Source organism: Hirundo rustica, chromosome 10 (genome assembly GCF_015227805.2).
Source record: "Hirundo rustica isolate bHirRus1 chromosome 10, bHirRus1.pri.v3, whole genome shotgun sequence".
Lineage (NCBI taxonomy): Eukaryota > Metazoa > Chordata > Aves > Passeriformes > Hirundinidae > Hirundo > Hirundo rustica.
In genome coordinates, this window is record NC_053459.1 from 7,222,521 (window position 1) to 7,240,769 (window position 18,249).

General features: G+C 38.9%; 1 protein-coding gene across 1 annotated transcript in view; it reads right to left on the minus strand.

The window, feature by feature from the left end:
- Positions 1-443: 443 nt before the first annotated feature.
- SLC25A36 (solute carrier family 25 member 36) overlaps positions 444-18,249 on the minus strand; it is a 30,497-nt gene continuing 12,691 nt past the window's right edge. The window contains exons 3-7 of the mRNA XM_040074896.2: positions 16,920-16,997; positions 14,244-14,344; positions 6,859-6,925; positions 5,139-5,428; positions 444-4,429 (exon numbers count right to left, since the gene is read on the minus strand). Coding sequence (XP_039930830.1) covers positions 4,236-4,429; positions 5,139-5,428; positions 6,859-6,925; positions 14,244-14,344; positions 16,920-16,997 — 730 coding nt within the window. The 3' untranslated portion in view covers positions 444-4,235. The remainder of the gene's footprint in view (positions 4,430-5,138; positions 5,429-6,858; positions 6,926-14,243; positions 14,345-16,919; positions 16,998-18,249) is intronic.

Here is an 18,249-nt window from a genome sequence, read left to right on the forward strand (position 1 = left end):
GAGTGATCTGTGAGGAAGCGCAGAACAGACTTCAGATCAAACACCAACTACAGGAAGAAAAACAACAGCAATATCTAACAATGTGTCAGGTTCAATGACTTGGTTATAGCCTCACATGCAATTAACTCTGAGCATTTTAAGGAATTATGGCCCTTTAGTTTTTTCAGCAGTGGCTTGTGCTAGCTGCCACTTCAAATGGACATGAGTTTTGTGGCCAGCAGCTCCTGAATCTCAGTTTTCAGACAGGCTCACTTGGTTCTGTGGAGGTAACTGTGTTCAAATCCAACTGCACCAACACGTGCTGCTAGTTTAAATCATCCATGAATCCTTCCAAAAAGGCCATACTAAAAGTACAATACACACACCTTATTTTCAGCTACTATAAAATGGCACAAGGTAAAATGATTCACTGGGTTAATGAGTTTTTCATTTTTAATCACAACTCTGCAGGCACTGGTATGTATCAATAATAGAAAAATTATAAGGTTAAAAACAGTGTACAGTTTAGCACAGCAGGCAACATTTGAATAGAAGCACATAATTTTAATTTGCTTTGAAGTTTAAAGCAATCCAAACAAAAAGTTAACTATATAAATACAGAGTAAATGCACATAGTTTACAGCCAACGACATGTATGCAAGAATAATAGCAAACCTCACATGAGTACTGAAATACTCTCAATCTGTCTTCTGTGAGTGTTTAGCTATAACTCTGAGGGCATAGTTATGTTCACATATGCAGGGTAGGCAGACTCTTAAATAGAAGAACAAAAAAAAAAAACCCTTACATAACTGTTTTAACAGACAAAGTTGAAAAAAGTAGTAATTTACCTAGGCACACTTCAGCATTCAGTTTGTTTTCCAAATCTGAACAGTTTAAACAGGAAGCAACATTTATAAAGGCTCTCCACTCTTGTCCCTGGAAGCATTCTTTTACAATGCTGCAGTCTGAGGAATGTTGTAGCTGTCTTAAGAAAAAACTGACTAGCAGAAACTGTCATTAAACAAACGATCCACTGTCATGAACACCTCAACGAAAAGGGAAGACGCGGAGTGCGTTATGTAAACGAGACAGGGGCAGTGTTAACGGGTAAGCGCACAGGCGATGTCTCAGTTACGACAACCAAACAATTCCACAGCTCTCCCGCGTAAGCCCACCTCCAAGGGGCCGTGCTGCAGCGGGCCGTGCCCACACGGCCCTGCAGGGCCAGCAGGGGCTCCGGGCCGCGTTCCCGAGCGCTCGGCTCCGCTCTCCCTGCCGGGATTCCCGCGGAGGGAGCGCCGCCTGCCGCCCTCGGCTCTGAGCGCAGCCGGGAAACGAGCAGAGATCAGCTCGCTGCCCGCAGCGCTTCACACAGCCTTTCCTCCAGCACGCGCGAGGGATGTAAATACCTGACATCCAAATGCAAACCGAGATGACCAAGTTTAAATGCACCGCTTTCAGCTCTGTAGTTAAAGATTTTATTGAATGAAGCAACTTGTTATTCCTCTTGTGTTTTTATAATAAATACCAAGAAAACTATGTAAATAATTTAAAGATCTTTGGGAAATATATCAGAGGTAATTTTGCAGGTATTTGTAGTTTAAAAATAATGAAAAATCCCAAGAAATTTTGGGGTTATGTTTGGTTATGCAAAGGAAGCCAAAACGATCACCCCTGAAGTTTAAAACAAAGCTGGAACACCCTTTGAAGAAGTGGAGTAATAAGCTGATTGTCTGCTTTTAGCTTTTATCTCCCATATTCTACTATACTCTTTAACATGTCCTAATAATTAACCCAAGGGGCTCTGCTCTTACCCAGAGAAGGCACACACACAGTAGCCAGGGAATACCCACAACTGGGAGACAAACACAGAACTAAGGGACAACGTGTCCAAACAGAAGAGAGAAACTCTCTTGAAGCCTTGGCTACTCCAAGTGTTCACTGTATTCATGAACTCCATAGCTGAGTATGGTCTTTGCCAATTTAAGTTTTGGCTATGACTGAGTAATCTAGATAACCTGAAGAGTGACCCACTTTCTATATCACAAAAATTACAGCAAGTCACTATTCCAGCATTTACTTATCTTAACAAAAGCATCACATCAAGTCATAGGTCAGCCTTTTCCTAGAGAGACATCAAAAAGCTCACTTTAAAACCCATTTAAGCACTCCTTCCACTTCTTTGAGACAATCAAGTTCACCATGGTCACCCTTCAGACCATGCTATGTCTTTAAAAAGGAAACATTTTCCAAGCAGGGAAGTCAATACAGCACTGCAAGGTCAATGTACTTACTATGGGTGGCTTTTAGAAGATGAGCAAATTAATACAGAGAATTACATGAAATCCTCAAATACTTTGACATAGTGTGGAGAACATGACAAGGGTTAAAATAAATGGAAGCAAACAAGAAAAAACCAGACTGATTGTTCTGCAAACAGAGGTTTTACATAGAGCCTACAGAACCACTGCCACAGAGATGATATGGATTTACAGCAAAAAACTCCTGCACGGCTTACGCAGAAATCAAACCATCTGCTTTGTTTAAAACCAAACTGCATGCTTCAAACATGGTTTGATTCCAGCTAATCAGTAAGAGGAAGAAGAGTCCTAAGCCCTAAGAAGGCCACAAAGTGCATAAGAAGTCATTCTTAAAATAAAGCCATTGCACGTGATGCACAGTTCAAGTGTACTGAAGTACCACACTGGAAGAGCTGACAGCACAGTTCTGTCCATGCCAGTGTAGCAGCATTTATATGGAGAAAGCTATTGACCCCAATTTCTAAGCGATCATCTTCCTCATAAGGATGATAGATGCAGACTGAGAAGATACCTGTCTGGAAAGCTGTAAAACTCCCTGTAATCTTAAACTGCTTGATGCTCCAGTTATATGATTTTGGAAAATTCTGTAAATTATGACAGAATAAACCAGCTAAACCTCACTGCTGAATGCAAGGCATTACTTTGCAATTGGCTTACAGAACAAAACCAATGCCTGAATAATCAGACAATGTGGAGGACAAGGTTATAGCTCAGTACACAGGCTCAAGCTGATAGAAGTGCTACAGCAACTATCAGGGGGAATGCTTTCAAGAAGATATCATTTACAGTTTCTCCATCCTTCTGCACAGAGCCTGTCTGCACTGACAAGATCTACCACAACTTCTACTGGTTTTGGCTTTCTGGTTACCCTAGCCACAGTGATATGTGTTCTCCAGTACTCCCATATAAATACTCGTAATCCAGGGCAGGATTTGCCAGATACTTAAAGGTAATACAGCTTGTGCTTAGGCAGCATGAAACTGAGTCAATCCTGTCTTCACAAATGGGAGACTGGACTAGTTGAGATTTCTCATCACATTACAAATCCTTAAAAAGCTATAAAGTAGCATTCACCAACTTCTTCCTTAGCTGTGTGAGTGACCTGAACAGGTTGGCAAGGAAAAGTGATGATACAAGACAATGTTTCATAGGCCTCTCTCACTTAAGAAAAGTTCCAGAAAAGAAAAAGGATGAGGCAGCAGGACCAGAAGTCCACATACACCAAATTAACAGACTGATAACCTGAAGAGTTGAATAATCAGACCCTTCCTCACTAACCTACAACACTGCTCAAATGTCAAGGAAAAAAAGCAAACATTCAAAACCAAAAAGCTACAACAGGTATCATCTTTTGTAGTGAAGAAATAACTGTTCTAGGTCCCTGCACCATATTTTGTCTTGAGGTAGCAACATGGAAAACTTTACACACTTACCACTACCTCAGTCTCTTTATGACTCTTCAGAGCAACTAAATGGAAGTTTCAGGTATAGAAAGCTATAAAAGTACTGTCTTGCCCATTCCTTCAACAGGTAACTATGTAGTAAAACAGAAAAAAAATTATGTAGTTGAGAGCAGTCACTAAGAGAAGGAACTGCCCAGGAACATATTTCATGTCCCCTCCCTCATCCATTGGGTCTCTGAAGATGACTCAACGGCTTTGTCTAGATTAACAGATGAAAAGAAAAGAGTAATTCTGAATTAAGAGATGTATGAAGGCATTCCCTAAGGGGCAGTTCCCATTTGTCACATTGACATGAGACCACACAATAAAGGCAGCAAAATTATTCAGAGTTGCCCACAATCAACCTTCTGTTTTGTCCACAGCTGCTTGTTCCTGATCCAACGTTCCTTTTGCCCACCACATTGGCAATGACATTCAGTGGCCCACTCCAGTCCTTCCATCTTCCACCTTCTTCCACCTTGTCACACTGCTATCCATCAAGTAAGTAGACTACAACTTCATAGGTGGACATCATGATAGCCGTGTTTGGAATCTGTCTGATCAGGTGTGTAGTTAAACCTCGGTACAGGGAGCCATACCCCTCCTCTCGCACAAGCAAAGAGAGTGTCTGGAAGAAAGATCTGTATTTTGTTCCCTCTTCTCTTAGTCTTGTTCGTACAACCTCTGTACAAAGAAAACCAGTGGAAGAAATGAAAAATTGAGCGGTTACATTCACCACTTTTCATTATTTCTCCCAGCAACTGATCAGGGATTTTTACACAAAAAATACCCCTCCCCAAGTTGTCAATCTCACAACTCCTCTTTAAAAAAAAGGAGGAGGAAGACAGAATAGCAAACCAAATATGTGTGAGAGCAAGTATTAGATATTTGACTAAACAAGGCAAATTGATTTACTTAGCCACAATCCAGAAGGGGACTGTTGCTTGGGCTTACATTTTAGCTCAGAAACTGACATTGGTACTCAGTTCATAAACAATATATATAAAACTACTTTGCAGGAAGATAAGTGGAACTGACACACAAACTAGACAGCCTGTTTCCCTAGAAAGGGGACAAGAACTTACTGGGACATTATGGAAAATTGCTGAGTATATGGAAAGATTCCAGCTGAAAAAGCACCTCTTTGAGTACCTTGGGCCATACCTTGGCAAATCCCTTGGCAAAATAAACATTGCCTAAGAGAAGGTCATGCTGGGTATCCACTGTAAAGCACTTCCATTTTTGAATACTGTACTCAGGTTGACCTGCTAAAGCTGATATTCAGGCAGAAAAATATTTCCTGAGCAAGTAAACCAAAGTTGGCTACAAATCTCTGAGTAGACTCCCTTTGACAGATCTGACTCAGGGTCTCAGCTGCACATGTCCCACTTACCGTGGGGATAGGCTATTGATGTTGCACACGTTTTGGAAGTGGCAGCAGCCATCATCATTCGAACAAAGTCCGATGCTTCTTTTGCTGATTCATCCTCATTGTCCATGGCAGAAGCAGTCTTATACTCCAGTAATTTTTTCTTAATACTCTCATAAATGACAAAGTGAATAACAGTCTCAGATATGCCTGCATAGGATGCGGACATTCCCCGGTAAAAGCCTTTAAAACCATCCAAGCGATAAACTTTGCGGACACACTCAAAAGCGCTCATTCGCTTTTCTCCACGATTCCTAAAAAGGAGAAAAATCCAAGTATCAACTGGTGCAACCAGAGAGGCTGGAAAATAATTAAACAGGTTTGTAGTGACTAGAAGACTTAGGAAATACCCAACACTGATGCTGAGGGGCTCCAAGTCACTTGACAGTCTCAAAGGCCTTCAGCACTAAACACAGGTAAAGCATTACATGGAGTCCAAGCCAAACTTCACACAGTGACTAAATAAAAAGTATCACAGAAACACTGAGCAGCTGCAGGCCTCCCCAACTCTCATGCAATAAAGGACTAAACTGCTGGGAAACTGACTCACAAATGGGCTATCAGTGTCAGTGACTCAGGAGAAAAATTTTGCATAATGGATTTGCCCTAATTGTTGCCTCAGTAAAGAGCTCCACAGCATTCAGAGGAGAATTAAGAGTTGAAACAGCAGCCCTGAGCATTACAGCTCTCAGCAAACAATTGGCACAGCAACCAGTCCAACACTGGCAGCTGTTATTTGAACTAAGCCACTGCTGATGTCACAGAAAAGGCCCATTAGACACACCTGTCTCAAGCAGTATTTAGCAAATGAAGTTTTATTCCCATTTTGAGCTTTTTCACTGAATTGAGTTGTGCATACTGAAGTAGTTAGAATACTGGACACAACTATGCAAACCCACGACAACAGTGCATGAGATGTGCGTCACTACAGCTGCAAGTGCAGGCACATGGATCCTGCCAGCAGGGGTCTGAGTGAGCAACTCACAGAATAAAACAGCAGATAAAGCCTAAGGAATTATGATAACTCATATAAACACCTATCATATAGCATCATACCAGTCTCTCTCTGTAGGTTTAAGCAGATGGGAATACAGAGGTCTGTCTTCCTTCCTATTTGCAAAAAATTCTACTTCCATTACAAGTTTCATAATAAACCATTTCTGTACTCAATTCTGTGGTACAGCCAAACAATTTATTGACCATCCCATGTTAAGACAATGCCTATTTCTAGCCATGAAAGGAGTCTTTCCATCTTTACAGGCTAGAACTCATTGTATGTAAAAAACCCAACCACAACAACAACAAAGAAAAACAAAACCCTGAGAATGTTTAAATGCTGTAATAATGAATCCATATTTCAGGAATGTTTAAATGTTTAACTCAACAGTTAAAGAGAATGTATTACTGAATGAAAATGTAAGCATATTACATGATTTTAATGAAACTGTTAACCTTGTAATTCATTCCAAATTTGCTGGTCAGTCTACTACAGTGCCTCAAGCATGTCTCAGAATGGATTAAAAAAAAAAAAATGACAGTATAACTTGTAGAGAGACCAGCCTCAACTTTCCAAATCTGAAATGTTGAATGTTTAAGATTTCACTCCATTTTGGAGTGCAGAACAGATTCACAACACTTGAGTACAATCTTATCACAGCAGTGATGTTTCCTATTGTCACTTTACCTTGCATCAAGCTGTAATCGTGTCTTTACCAACCAAATGGGATTAGTTGTTGTGATCGCAGTAAAGCCTAAAAAATGTAAAAATAACAAAATTAGATGTGACAGTACCACAAGAACAGCTGCATCTAAATTCCAAACGCACACAGGTACAGTGGATGCAAAAACTCGGACTATACTTATTTTTCTGAAGTCCCCATTTTACTGACATTTTGTGAATCCATACAGCCAAACACTTAAATTTTTAAATTTACATTAATGTTGACTAAGTTTGATTCTCAGCAAGAGATGCCCCATCTAAAATAAGCCAAATTAAGTACAGTTCTCTGCCTATCTAATACCAATCCTGTTTTGATACCACAGAACAGCAATGCCAACTAGACAAATATCAGCCAATTGGGCAAAAAAGTCAGTAAGAATGCATTGCAGAGACAGCAATAGCAATTTGAGATGCTACAAAACATTGCCTCAATTTACTTTGTTACCTGAAATACAATCCGAGTTTAAAAGCATGCAGACTGAATAAATACTACTTTTGGTGCAGTTAAAAAGCATTTATTACTGTAAATTAAGAGACCTTTTAATACTGAACTATAAAGAGCAGTTATATTTGAGTGCTAATCTTTTATTTAGTATTCAAAGCAGAGATTGTTGGCTGGCCTTGGAATACTTTTACAAGCATATGAGTGTTTAAATTGTTAAAGTAAATACTATGACTTCTAACTATTCAGACATATAGCCACTACGCAGGCTTACATAAGGGCTGAGGGTTAAAGCTTTGATTTTCAGTCCACTAAAGAAAACAGAAGAAAAAGAAAAAAGGAAACAAAAAAGAAAAAAGGAAAAAAGAAAAAGAAGTAAGAATCACTCTTACTTCTGCACAACCGTGGAGAGAGAGAAAGAAAGCAGAGTGAAAGGTAGCTCGGAAAAAAAGTAAAATTAAAAAATCATCTCAAGCTGTAATACCACACATGCACCATCAATGAGGTGTCATGTCTGCAGGAGAGAACAGGAAAAGGGAAAAGCTGGAACATGGCCAGGCAAGAGATGATAAATTTAGACACTTGCTCTCTGACACACATGGCTGGTATATAACTACAAAGACATACTGCCCTCCTGCAAGGGGATGGATGGGGTGTGTGGGGAAGGACAGAGTTACCTTGTTCAGTGCATAGCTGGGGAACAGCACTTATCCAGCAACAGGCTATTGATAAAGCTCGTTTATCAGATCAGTAACAGCTCACAGAAATAGATTTAGCAGAACTGGTTGCATACGTGTTACTCCTGTTCAATCATAATCCAGTTTTACATTGCACACAAAGGTCTGCAATACTCAGAAATGCCAGGGGATCTTAACTGTTCTAAGGTTTGTGCCCACCCCCAAAGCTTAAACAGGTCATAATGATTCAGTTCCAGTTTTAAAAACAAATTATCAGATTTGGCAGCAACTGAGATTGAGCTGGTTTTCTACACCAAAAGAAGAAAACCAGATTGGAGGCTTCTGCTCAATTTTCTGATTAAACAGATTTTAAACTGACTCAAACTTCTCAACTAAGCAACTTCCTGTGGTAGATAAAAGTCTGGAGCTGGCTTGCTTTTTTTTCTGGTTCACTACTCCTTTTTTTCTATACCTCAGTACTTATATAACCTTTTATGATGGAGTGAAATCCTAACAAGCCAACAGTTTTAGATCTCTATTTCTGGAGGTAAATAATGATGTAAAAACTCAAGCACTGGGAAACTACTCTGCCATAACAAGACATGGGATGTCTTTAAAACACCTCATGTGCAAAACAGGCTCTGTAGCTCAAGTAGCTATAGCCTGTCTGACCTGTCACTCAATGTCACAGAAACTCCACTGACTCCAACAGTATTTGAGCCTGAATTCAACTACACTGAAAGGAAACTTCATTCTTGCATGTTTTTATTTCTTTACACTGGCACTAATAAAGTTTTAATTTTGTTTGACTTCCAATGTGGCATGAAGTGCACTAGGAAATGCAGAGAACTGCAACAAAGGCTTTGAAATAAGGTGGGGAAAAAAAATCACTCTCTTTCCCTACCAGCATATCTTCCAGGGAAGACTTCTCTAAAAACCAAAGTCAGTTCCTAAGCCTCTCCTATTTCTTAGGAGCTGAAAAAGCCTTCTGCACTCCTATTTCAGTTGCACATCTTGGAATTTTTTAACTCTTAGACTGTAACATACAGCCTCTCTCCTCCATATTCAACTCCATATAAGGGTGTCTGCAAATCCTGAATATGCAAATCCTGAATCTGGAACAGGCAATGCACAGCTACCATCAGGCAGTGGCTGAGTGACAGCAGTGACTGTTTCCACCCACAGCAGCAGCCTGATACTTCTAGGCTAGCTGGGAAGAATATATAGGAAATTTCCAGTGAAAAGTGGTTGGCACAGGATGCAGCCCCTACTCTACTCAAAACTGCACTCTTGGGGTCACTCTAAGCATTATTTAAATGCAGCACCTCCAACACCCAGCAACATGGCCAATATTTTCCCCCATAGCTGTCACAGGCCTAAGTCAACAGTTCAAACCAAAGTTTTCAAATGAAAGGGCCTTCAATAATTTAGGTTTCAAGATGAGATGACTACAGGTCAATTCTTACAGCTAACATAGTAAGTGCAGTCAGTGAAGAAGAAAAATGAATTAAGAATTGAGTGATGCTGACACCAAGGCAAGCCCTCCAAAACATGAAACATACCACTTAGGATCCTGGAGAAGATAAACTTGGATTTTTAAATACAGAAAATCTGTAGCAAAAAACCCCAAACTTTGGTGGCTTTCAACAACTGCCATGAAACTCCATCAATTGTTTCCTTTTTTCTTTTTAAAAGCCTCAATGATCTTTATAATACTTTACAATGCCTATCAACGTGTTGCACCCTTAAGTAAGATCCCAGATTCATGACAAGTACAGATAAATTTGGCAATACTACAAACTCCTGTAGTTTTATTTTATTGTATCCCAGTTTCAGACAGAATTCTCTCAATCTACTTTTCCAGCTATCCCAGCTACTGACAGGTAAGATCCCAGGTATTCCTATTATGCATCGTATTTCAAAGGATAGGGTTGGTGCTTTTTAATCTATAAGCCAATGTAATTGATACAGACATATGTGAACATGGAATGACAAATTAAAATTTAAAAGTAGTAAAATAAAAACAAACCAAAAGAATAAACAGAAAGAGACAGAAAGGATTATATATACATATTAAAAAAGGAAAAGAAGAGAGGTCTTTGAAATAAATGTGACAGAGAATATCAGCTGCAGCATTTTAAAGGCAGCTCTGGAACACTAGGGAAAAAAACCCAAAATGCCTTGTTTAACCCAGTAGGGGCTTTCAGTTAGCCAGAGCTAAGTACAGTAGCAGCTCTCAGTGAAAGGTATTTCCTACCTTTCCCTGAATGGCACAGAAAAAAAAAAAAATCACTCTAAACAGTTAAAGAAAAGTGATGTCTTTGCACAATGCACATCATCTGAGTTCAAGCTAGAAGTGTCTTCCCCTTAGGTTGTTTATTCAATAGATATCACAAACCCAATGTGTGGTTCTTACACTAGAGGCTGCAAGAGACGCTCAGTTCAGTACTCACGAGGTTTAAGTTAGTCCATATTGCTGCAGGAAGTGACCTGCGGAGGGGGAGCATGAGATGACACGATCTCACTCTTTTCACGGGAGAAATGTACAGTAAATGCCTAAAATAGACACAGGCTTTTCTGTATCATAACAACAAGCAGTGACCTCATCAGACACACGTGTACAAATCAAATCCCAGCGGAAGGATTTGTCAGTTATTGGGAAATCTAACTTTTTGCAGGTAAAGGTTTAGGAAAAAAAAGAAAAATAATCAAAACAGGCCACAGATATTAAAATAGATGTGTTAAATGCACTGAGTACTGAAATTTCTGCTCATTTGCAGCAGTTTAATTTTACACCTCCAAATACTTACCTATATAGCAAATTTACAAGTGAACCCTCCTTCTTCCCCACTCCCTTGAAAATATTATTCACTAAAGCTAGCCTAGTCTTGGGATGGAAAAGATGCCTTATGAAATCCAACTTTCTAAGACCAGTGAATTAAATATGCATTTTGTGTGGTATGAATTAACTGTGTACATAGCACTAAAAACTTACAAAGTAATGTACCTCTGTGTAATGAAGTGGTCCCAATTATTTTTAAATAGATAAACAATAATTAAAAAAAATCTGCATCTGGGTTGGTTTGCCAGCAAAGTTCTAGAAAAAAACAGCAACAGCATACAAGGCAAAGTAGTTTTGCAGCAGATTTGCAACCATGTTGTCTGATTGAGGCTGTGAATCATTAAAAAAAGCAAACAAGAAAGCCATACAGGAATCAAGTATCTCTTTCAGTTTTCTACAGCTTTTCTTCTCTGTGGTGAGAGAGGCTGAATGCAATGAGAAGGCAGAGTTTATAGTGAATCTGAGAATTTAGCCTAACTTGGAAATGTCCAGAAATCAATCTCTTCACACAAGCAAACATTCAGTCCTGCAGCAAGCTCAGATATATTCCCTGCCCTAGTTTGCAAAAAGAGAACCATGACATGCTGAGGAGTAAGCAAAAAGGATTGCTGAGTACTTCATGTCAACATAGATATTTTAGGTATGAAGGGGATGTGCTTTATATGCTGGAAACTAGCACAGCAAGAAGACAGCATTCACTTCTGTTTGCATAAGGCATCGGTTACTAATATGTGGATACTTCACTCTCCTTGGGATAAAACAAACTAGAAGAATCTTAAAACCATAAATATACACTTTGAGAATGAAGAATCAGGCCTAAAACCAACCAACAAAAAAAATTGCTTAAAATACTATACCTCAGCTTTTCACTTCCAAAAACACCGTGTGCATAAAACAAGCCTTATTTAACAATGACATCAGTCTAGCCTGAGACATGTATTAGCACATGATACAAGTAAACAGAATTTAAAGTTGACTAAAGTTCGCTATTTGCAGTATTTTCACAAAACAATGTTACATTTCTTTTTTCTTAAAGTGTATTTTTGCATCATTACTGTATTTGCAACCTAGAGGAAAAGCTTTGTAAGTGCAATGCAAATCCCACTTCATGCTAATTAGGTATTAGCCTTTATGAAACAGAAAGGTCATATCCAAAAAAACACCAACCCACCAAAAAACCACCAACAAAACAACAACCCTCATTTAAGACTGAATTACTCAATTCCTTACTGAAACCAATGGCAGCTGAAAAAGAAAGACACCAATACTGATTATTTTTTTGCTAATTCGGAAGTATTTATCCACCTTGCCAATTTTGAAATCTTAAGTTCCAAAGGAAATATTGCAATGATCTTCTGTATTGACCTGTCAATCAAATTAAGAGCTCACATTTGATCTTGTCCCTGTTATTTTGCCATTTCTTTAAGGTGATTTGCATCATACAGCAATACAAACCTTTCAGGTAAAACTGTTAATAGCTGGTTTAAGTGCATTTTCTGAAATATATTAGAATTACAAAAACAAGGTTAGCACATTCCCAAGAAAGCAGTGTTAATTTTAACTGCAGAGTCCTTTTCATATATCAGAAAAACACCAGAACAGAGAATTGAAATGTTTGTCAAAGAACTTGAGAATTTCTTTACTGTACAGTGCCAAGACCTATGGTGTGAGCCCGCACTGAGGATTCTGTTCCATCCACTGTGGTTTAGAAATACAACTGCAGAACCTGGGAAGTACAAGCAAGTTAACAGCTCCAAGAGCTGTTCAGTGTTAAAACTTGTACACAAAAGTTAAAAAAAGCAAACAACAATTAAGGCTCAAATCCCCTTCCCCAGCCTACTGCAGCTGTATGTACAAACGCACACCACCAACCTTCTGGAAGGGAAGCAGCCACAGAGCTCCATGACAAACTACAGCCTGAGGCTGCAAACCCTCAGGAAAAGGCACTACAGCACATCTCCATTACAGAATGAGGGCAGAACTCCCAAAGATGAGGAACATTCAGAATCTTCACTTGTCTGCAGGACTACACAAGATGCACACGTTGTCTTTAATTGAGGACAGACTTGTTTATGTAGCCCACACTTCCCCTGCCCCCAAATTAAGGACATGTTTTATTCCCTTGACAAGGACCTGAAGACTCTTCATCTTTCTTGATGCAATTAACCTATTAGGATGAACTCTAGTAAATCCCCTTCCACCCCTTTCCCTGTGCTCTTCACCTACAAACAAAAACCACTCACTTCTAGATGATGAAAAAAAACCAAACAACATCACCCTTGTCTGACTTGAGCAAAGTTAAAGAGCTCTACTTACACCTCAAAGATTAAAAACTGTCACAACATTTCCTGTGCCACAGATGAACATTAGTGTCATTTACGTACAAAGTTGCTAATGTCACTTACATGCTATATAAAATCTCTATGTATCAGATTATCAGCAAGCATTAAATAGAAAACTAATCCTATTCCTTATTCTGACATCACACCTTTATCATTCCATTCCAGATTGCTGGCACTCACATTCTACAGACTGCTTGTAAAATTTGACAGAACTTAGAAACTTCAACAAATAAATTGTCAGAATTCATCTGTAAAGTGCCCATGGCCTGTAAAAAGAACCTGAAGATTTGTTTTTGTGCAGGAAAGGCACAAGCAACAATAGATAAAGTGTTGCCAAGCCAAGTTTTGATTTTCCCAGCACAAGTCCGTGACCTAACTCAGCTCAGTTGCCTTTAACTCCCCCTTGTTCATGATCCCAAAGCACAGAATATGTAATTAAAGCAACCAATATCTGCAGCTGCTAAATATACTGAAGTTACACAGCAGATATAAACCAGGAATTATTTCTACAGAGATGAAAACACATGAAAATTATGAAAAATCTGCTCTTTTCTGACTCTTTAGTGGTAAACTTCTCACAGACTGGTATATGAACAAAGGGGAGGGGGAAATGTTACATATAATTTACACAAGTAACTGCAGGCACATTTCTGAAAGACAAGCAAGTCAAATATACAAAGCTGTAGCAGAATGTGGTGGTAAAAAAAGATTAAGAAGAATTAAACCAGAAGTCAGTGCAAACACTGTTTATAGCTTACAGAGAAAAGTTACTGTTTTGTAAGGTTACATTTTTCATTTCAAAAATTTACTACTGGAAAAGCAGGCAGGTCTTCTAGAGAAGACTGTTCACACAATTATTTATCACTTAGAGCAGTTTCATGCATATATTCTCCAGAGAGCCTGTTTAATGAGAAGCCAACATAGACAACCACTAAAAAGACATCATTCAATTACTGTTCTGTTTTGTTGGGGTTTTTTTTCATATTTGTCACCTCTCATTTGCAGATATGACTGTAGGATGAAGCTAAAAAGTTACAGATCCTTACCTGCCACACCAGCTGAAATCATGTGTACCTGGGTAGAATCCGGACTGAAAATATTGTTCAACTTTTCCTTGCAATTTGAGTAAGCAGCAAAATATATTGCTCTAAAATTAGAACAAAATCCAAGTTATGTTATGTTCTACATTTCAAAATCCTCAACAAGCAGTGCCATTAACTCCACTGACTGAAGATTATCTTGGGCTAAAACTTCCTTCCCCAGTAAAGAATTACTCAAGGATTAACTCTTGCAGAGTAGTGAGACTATTCTAGGAATGGAAATGAACCTAAACATGACACTTGAACATTTTTTTTCACACAACAGCGCCAATTACCAATTAGTGAGGGGAAGGACAGATAGTTTGAAATACGGCAGTGAATTGTGGCACTAGGAAGTTCAGCCAGGGAAGAAAAACATTGAAAAACTTTCACAATTCTTCAACACTAACAACAGAACAAACTTCTAAATGGACCTAAACTCATTTCAATAGCAGGACAATTTGAAGAAAACCAGCAAGTATGTGGCTTCTTTAAAAAACCGAACAACAGTCTTATCACTATAGCATTTAAGATTTAAATGTTGATAACTTGACTTTATAAATATTTATACTTTACATGCTAGAACAGCTGTAATTCACATTTTGTTTCCAGAATTCTATATTTATAATAGACACTGATTTTTGTCTCTGAATACACCATGAAAAATGTAAACTTGTGCTACGCATGTCTGTGAGCTGGTATCTAAACAAAGCTAGACAAAGCTAGCATCCCAGTTTAATATATTATGAAAAATGGTTGTTTTCACTCATTAAAGCTAAAAAACTTATTTTAAGCACATATAAACATCACATTTCAGGCTGTAACTCAATTGTTTTAAATCTACAGATACCCCCTGCAAGAGAAAAAAAATGAACGTGCCACTTTTCCCAAGCAGAACATTAACCTCATTAGCTGTGCAAACATGTTTTTCTTTATTACAAAGAAGATAGAGTGCTTGCTTTATGGGTGTAATTTCTAAAATGGAACCTGCACTCTGTTAAGTACATGGGATGTGTTATGAAATATGCCTCTCTACAGCTTATTTAAACAAAGAGCTGATGTTAAGTCCACTTAGCTAATGCTTAATGGAAATGAAGTACTGGTTGAAGACAGAATCAGCCAGAGGGAAAGGAAGATGTGCTTCTAAATAAGGTTCAAGTGGACATTTTTGGTCTGGTGGATGGGAGGCAGATTTCACCTGGGGAAGAACCAAAGGGTAAAAGAAGATTTAACATATAATTACTGAAAAGAAATAGATTTTTTTTCAACTGAGGATATTCTTCATGGAGGATAGTCACTTATGCAATGGATCCCATTCCTGGGTAAAAATTGCTATTAAAGTGATATTAATATTGAAGAATATTGCACAAAAGTACAGGCTCTCCAGACTAGAAAGTGCTGATATCCCACAGGTGTCAAGAACAAAAATGCTGCTGGGTTTACTTCAGCTTTTCCAAAGAGTGGTGCTAAGTTAATGATGAGAAACACCTCTCAGATTCCTAAATTCTTAAAAAGTTTGCTAAAATAAAGATAATTTAATCCTTTCATTAAGTTCTTTTCTTATTTATGAAGAGGATCTGAAGAACATTACCTCATCAAATCTAAAGTTCAGTTTAGTAATATTTTTCAGAAACATCCAAATACCTCAAACCAGAAAAGTTAAGCTACTCTCCAACTGAGCATTCAGGAGATAGGAATGTTCTCTCTTCAAACAAAACAAACAAACAAAAGCAGGGCACTAAGTTAAGGAAAGAATAAAACCTTTGTGGAACATACTCCCTCTGCATAAAGGCTCTTATCTTGAACAGAGAAGAAAAAAAATATGAGCCAAGAAACAACTTCAAGTATCCTCATCCAGGCCTAAGGAATATATTACTTTTACACAGCTTTGTTTCACTACTCTTCCCACGTATTCTCCTAGTTTTGGACTGAACTTCAGCTAACGGTTTTATGTAAGGATGTGCTCCTCTCTCTGCCTGCCAGCATCAGCTGAGGAGCTGGAGCATTTGTGCTGATGGCAGAGCAACAACACCACTGCCAACTAGATCAGATTGACATCCTCAGCCCTGCAGTGCCCCAGTACCCTTTGGAGCCAGCCTGCTGAAGGATCTGCTTTCCCTGGGAGAGCTGGCATGTCTCATCCTACCCAGTGTCTCACCCTCTCTGAAGTTCCAGAACAGGCTTCCTCCAGTAAAGGAGCGCCAGGCTGTGCTTCACCAGAACTCAGGAAGGAAGACCCAGTGTTTTGAGGCTACAATCACATAATTGCTTCCTGAAGATGACAGATTAATTGAAATTTAAGTCTACCTTCGTATTTTCCAAGATCCAAACTTGTAGTTATCATGTGCAATCCCTTAAGAATTTTTCTTTTTAAATGGACAAAACTCTCCACAAGGGATAACACACAACAGTAAAGACTATTACAATAGCACGTAAGACAGGAAATGCTGAGAGTTGGAGCTCTGAAGTACAAAAATGGCTCAATTCCTCAGACAAAAAAATTACCCCAGAAACCAAAGGTGAGTTTGTGTGAGTATCTTACTTGCTGCTGCTTAAGTATTTACAACTGCAGATGGAAGACTTATTTCAAATACAAATTAAAGCCCTTAATGTATTTCATTTATTGTGCATGTTTAGACTTACCTGGAAGGAGCAACACCAACTAAATTAGGACCCAGCCCTCTGAACAGAGAACGAGGGCCCTCATTTTGCAAGATCATCCTAGAAAACAAGCAGACAATACTGTAACACTCAGGGCAAAATTAAGGAATGCACTAACCACCAAAACTACATCATGTGAAAAACTTTCATAGTAACTGACGATAATACAGTGCTGACCACAAAAAAAAGTAATTTCCTAGAATCAGCATAAAAAATTACATTATTGCTCAACATACCATGAAAACAAACTAAATGCAGAAGTAAGACTTGAGATTTCAATACAGATTTAACTTTATATATAGGAACACATACATGTACAGAGTTGTCTGTTAGGAAGTTTAAGAAAGTGTCCTTGAATCAGGGAGAAAATACTAAGCATGGAAGCGTTCCCATTCATGTAGGTTGTAGATTGCTCAGGAGACAAAAATATTCTATGCTACATTCCTTTCACCACCCATCAACTCCCAGCATTTGTGAACTTAATTTTGAGTGGAAAGGCCAGGGAACAAAGGGCAAGAAAGGAGAGGACAGACTTCAGAAGTCCAGTTTCAGTCAGTCATGGCTGTCTGAGAGCCGCTCTGGAAGATGTCGCTGTACTGCCTTTGACACCCAGCCAGGGACACCTTTGGCAATTTATTATTATCTCCTCCTCTCAAAAAGAGAGAAACCTCAACATTGCTTTGCATGTGCTACCCCAGTGTCATTCCACAAGACTCCCAACAGGATGCTAAGTTTCATGGCAGAAGTTTGCATCTGTGAGGCAGCTTTCCTATTTGTCCTGCCTTTCTCATACCCATAAAATACTGAAAGCCACGAAGTATTCAACTAGAAGCCCACTCTCAGCTTTATTCTTTAAAGACATGGTGATTATTTTGACTATAGCAAAAGAAAGTTGAAAACTTCAGTGTGAGAAGTGACCTCTCCTAGAGGCTGGCAGGTATTTTCTCCTATCAGTTCTGAGCTGCTGCCTGTGTGCTCCTAACCAAGCACTGCTGCTGGGCTGTGGAGCCAATGGTTTTTTGGCTTTTGATTCATTTCAGAGACACAATCCTTACCTATCCATGCAAGGTAATTCACTGACAGTAACTGAGACAGGAGTGTAACCCACACAGAGCCACAGCCACAGTAGAGTCCTCACATCTCCTGTACCATGTCTACTATAAACACAGCTCAGGAAAAGATTGCCTGGGGGGTAGCAGGGTATAACTTTCTGCATTTGTGGAATTTACAGGGAAGCATGGATACAGGCAGCGAGTTGAGACTTTAAACAAGGCATTATTAGTCCTTTAGGTTTGCAATACAGATCCCATGT